This window comes from Apaloderma vittatum, unplaced genomic scaffold (assembly GCF_000703405.1).
Source record: "Apaloderma vittatum isolate BGI_N311 unplaced genomic scaffold, ASM70340v1 scaffold8146, whole genome shotgun sequence".
Classification (NCBI taxonomy): Eukaryota; Metazoa; Chordata; class Aves; order Trogoniformes; family Trogonidae; genus Apaloderma; species Apaloderma vittatum.
Window position 1 is genome coordinate 1,083 of NW_009721475.1, and position 1,400 is coordinate 2,482.

Below are 1,400 nucleotides of genomic sequence, written 5' to 3' on the forward strand. Positions count from 1 at the left end.
AGGGCTGACGAAGCCGACGGGAAAGCTGCCGGCCGCCTTCCTCGCATGAGCCTCACGCCAAAAATCTGGCTTCGGTGCGGCTTTTTGCATTCACCCTCCCTGGGGCTTCCGAATCCAGCCTCGTTTTCCCCTTTTTTATTATTAAAACACACCCCGTGCTTTGCAACTTCACTGCTTTGAAGAGTTATTTGCCTCAAAACCACATCAGTGAACCCCACCTCAGGCAACACGAAGCCACAAAGTTATGGTAGACCCAGGCTCACCCGAGCCTGGCTGGAGATATTTTCTTTTTCTGTGTTTTTTTGGGGGGGGACAACTTTGAGGACTCATCCCTGCTTTTGGAGAGGACACAGGGAGTGGGGAACCCTCCTCACCATGTTGGGGAAGTACGGCACGGCTTTGCCCTGCTTGTCAAGCTTGAAGAGGGCCGGCAGGTCGATGATGTCCTCCTCCGTCAACCCCAGCTCCTTCTTGAGGACATCCCTGTTCCAGTCGATGCAGCGCTGGAGGGGACGGAGAAAAGCAGCTTCGAGGTGGGCACGGTCCCCAAAAACCAGCTCGCGGCAGGAGGGGAGCCAAAACGCCGACACCTCCCTTAAGGGTTTACCCCACCCTGGGGCAGTTACGGCAAGAAATGTCCGTAATTAGCAGAAATCTCAGTTATTACCTGGGCGTACTGGTTCTGCTGCGCCAGGACGTCGCTGGAAAGGACTTTGTTGATGGTGACTCGTTTCGTGTCTGCCCCCGAGTACCCTGCAAACGCAACCCCCTGTCAAAATGGAGCAGTGCTAGTAGAAACGTGGCTTGAGACGGGCTATGGAGATGGAAAAAGTCCCCCGAATTTCCTGAGCTTGGGGTTAAGGCTGCCAGGAGTCCCAGTTCTTAATGTCTGCGTGGGAAGAAAACCTCTGCCCGTTGGAAGGAGCGTTGGAAACATCCCATCATCCGTCCTCCTGCCCACAGGAGTCATTATCTGCTAAATTCCTCCGCTCAGCTCCATAAACTCACAGCTGTCACCTCCACGGAGGCCACCCCTTGGTTGGGGACGGCTGGGTCCAGGCAGGTGGCAGCGACCAAGGGGAGCCGAGAGGGGTACGGAGACCTCCTCCCAGCCCCGCCGACATTCAAAACCGCAATTCAAGGATGCCCAAAGCGGCGAGGACAAGCGAGAAAAAAAAAAATAGATGGGGTGACGTGAAAGCCCCCCGCGTTGTCCCTTTCTGTGCTGGCATTCACAGAGATGCTCCATCCCCTCCACGCAGAGGCCTTTATCCCTCCCGTCCCACTCGTTTTCCCAAAATAGGGCTCGAGGAGGCTGGGCACGGGGGTTAGGCGTCCCGCTCGCCAGCTGTGAAGGGCAACGGGGTGGGAAAAATTACCCCCCAGGCCCCTCGTTGTCG

The 1,400-nt window shown here is 56.4% G+C and overlaps 1 protein-coding gene across 1 annotated transcript in view; it reads right to left on the reverse strand.

Annotated features, from left to right (window-relative positions):
- Window positions 1–1,400, reverse strand: part of LOC104275454 (protein-arginine deiminase type-2-like) — a 9,631-nt gene that overhangs the window by 277 nt on the left and 7,954 nt on the right. Inside the window, 2 exon segments of the mRNA XM_009871418.1 lie at window positions 375–503; window positions 668–753. Of these exon segments, the coding sequence (XP_009869720.1) occupies window positions 375–503; window positions 668–753 (215 nt within the window).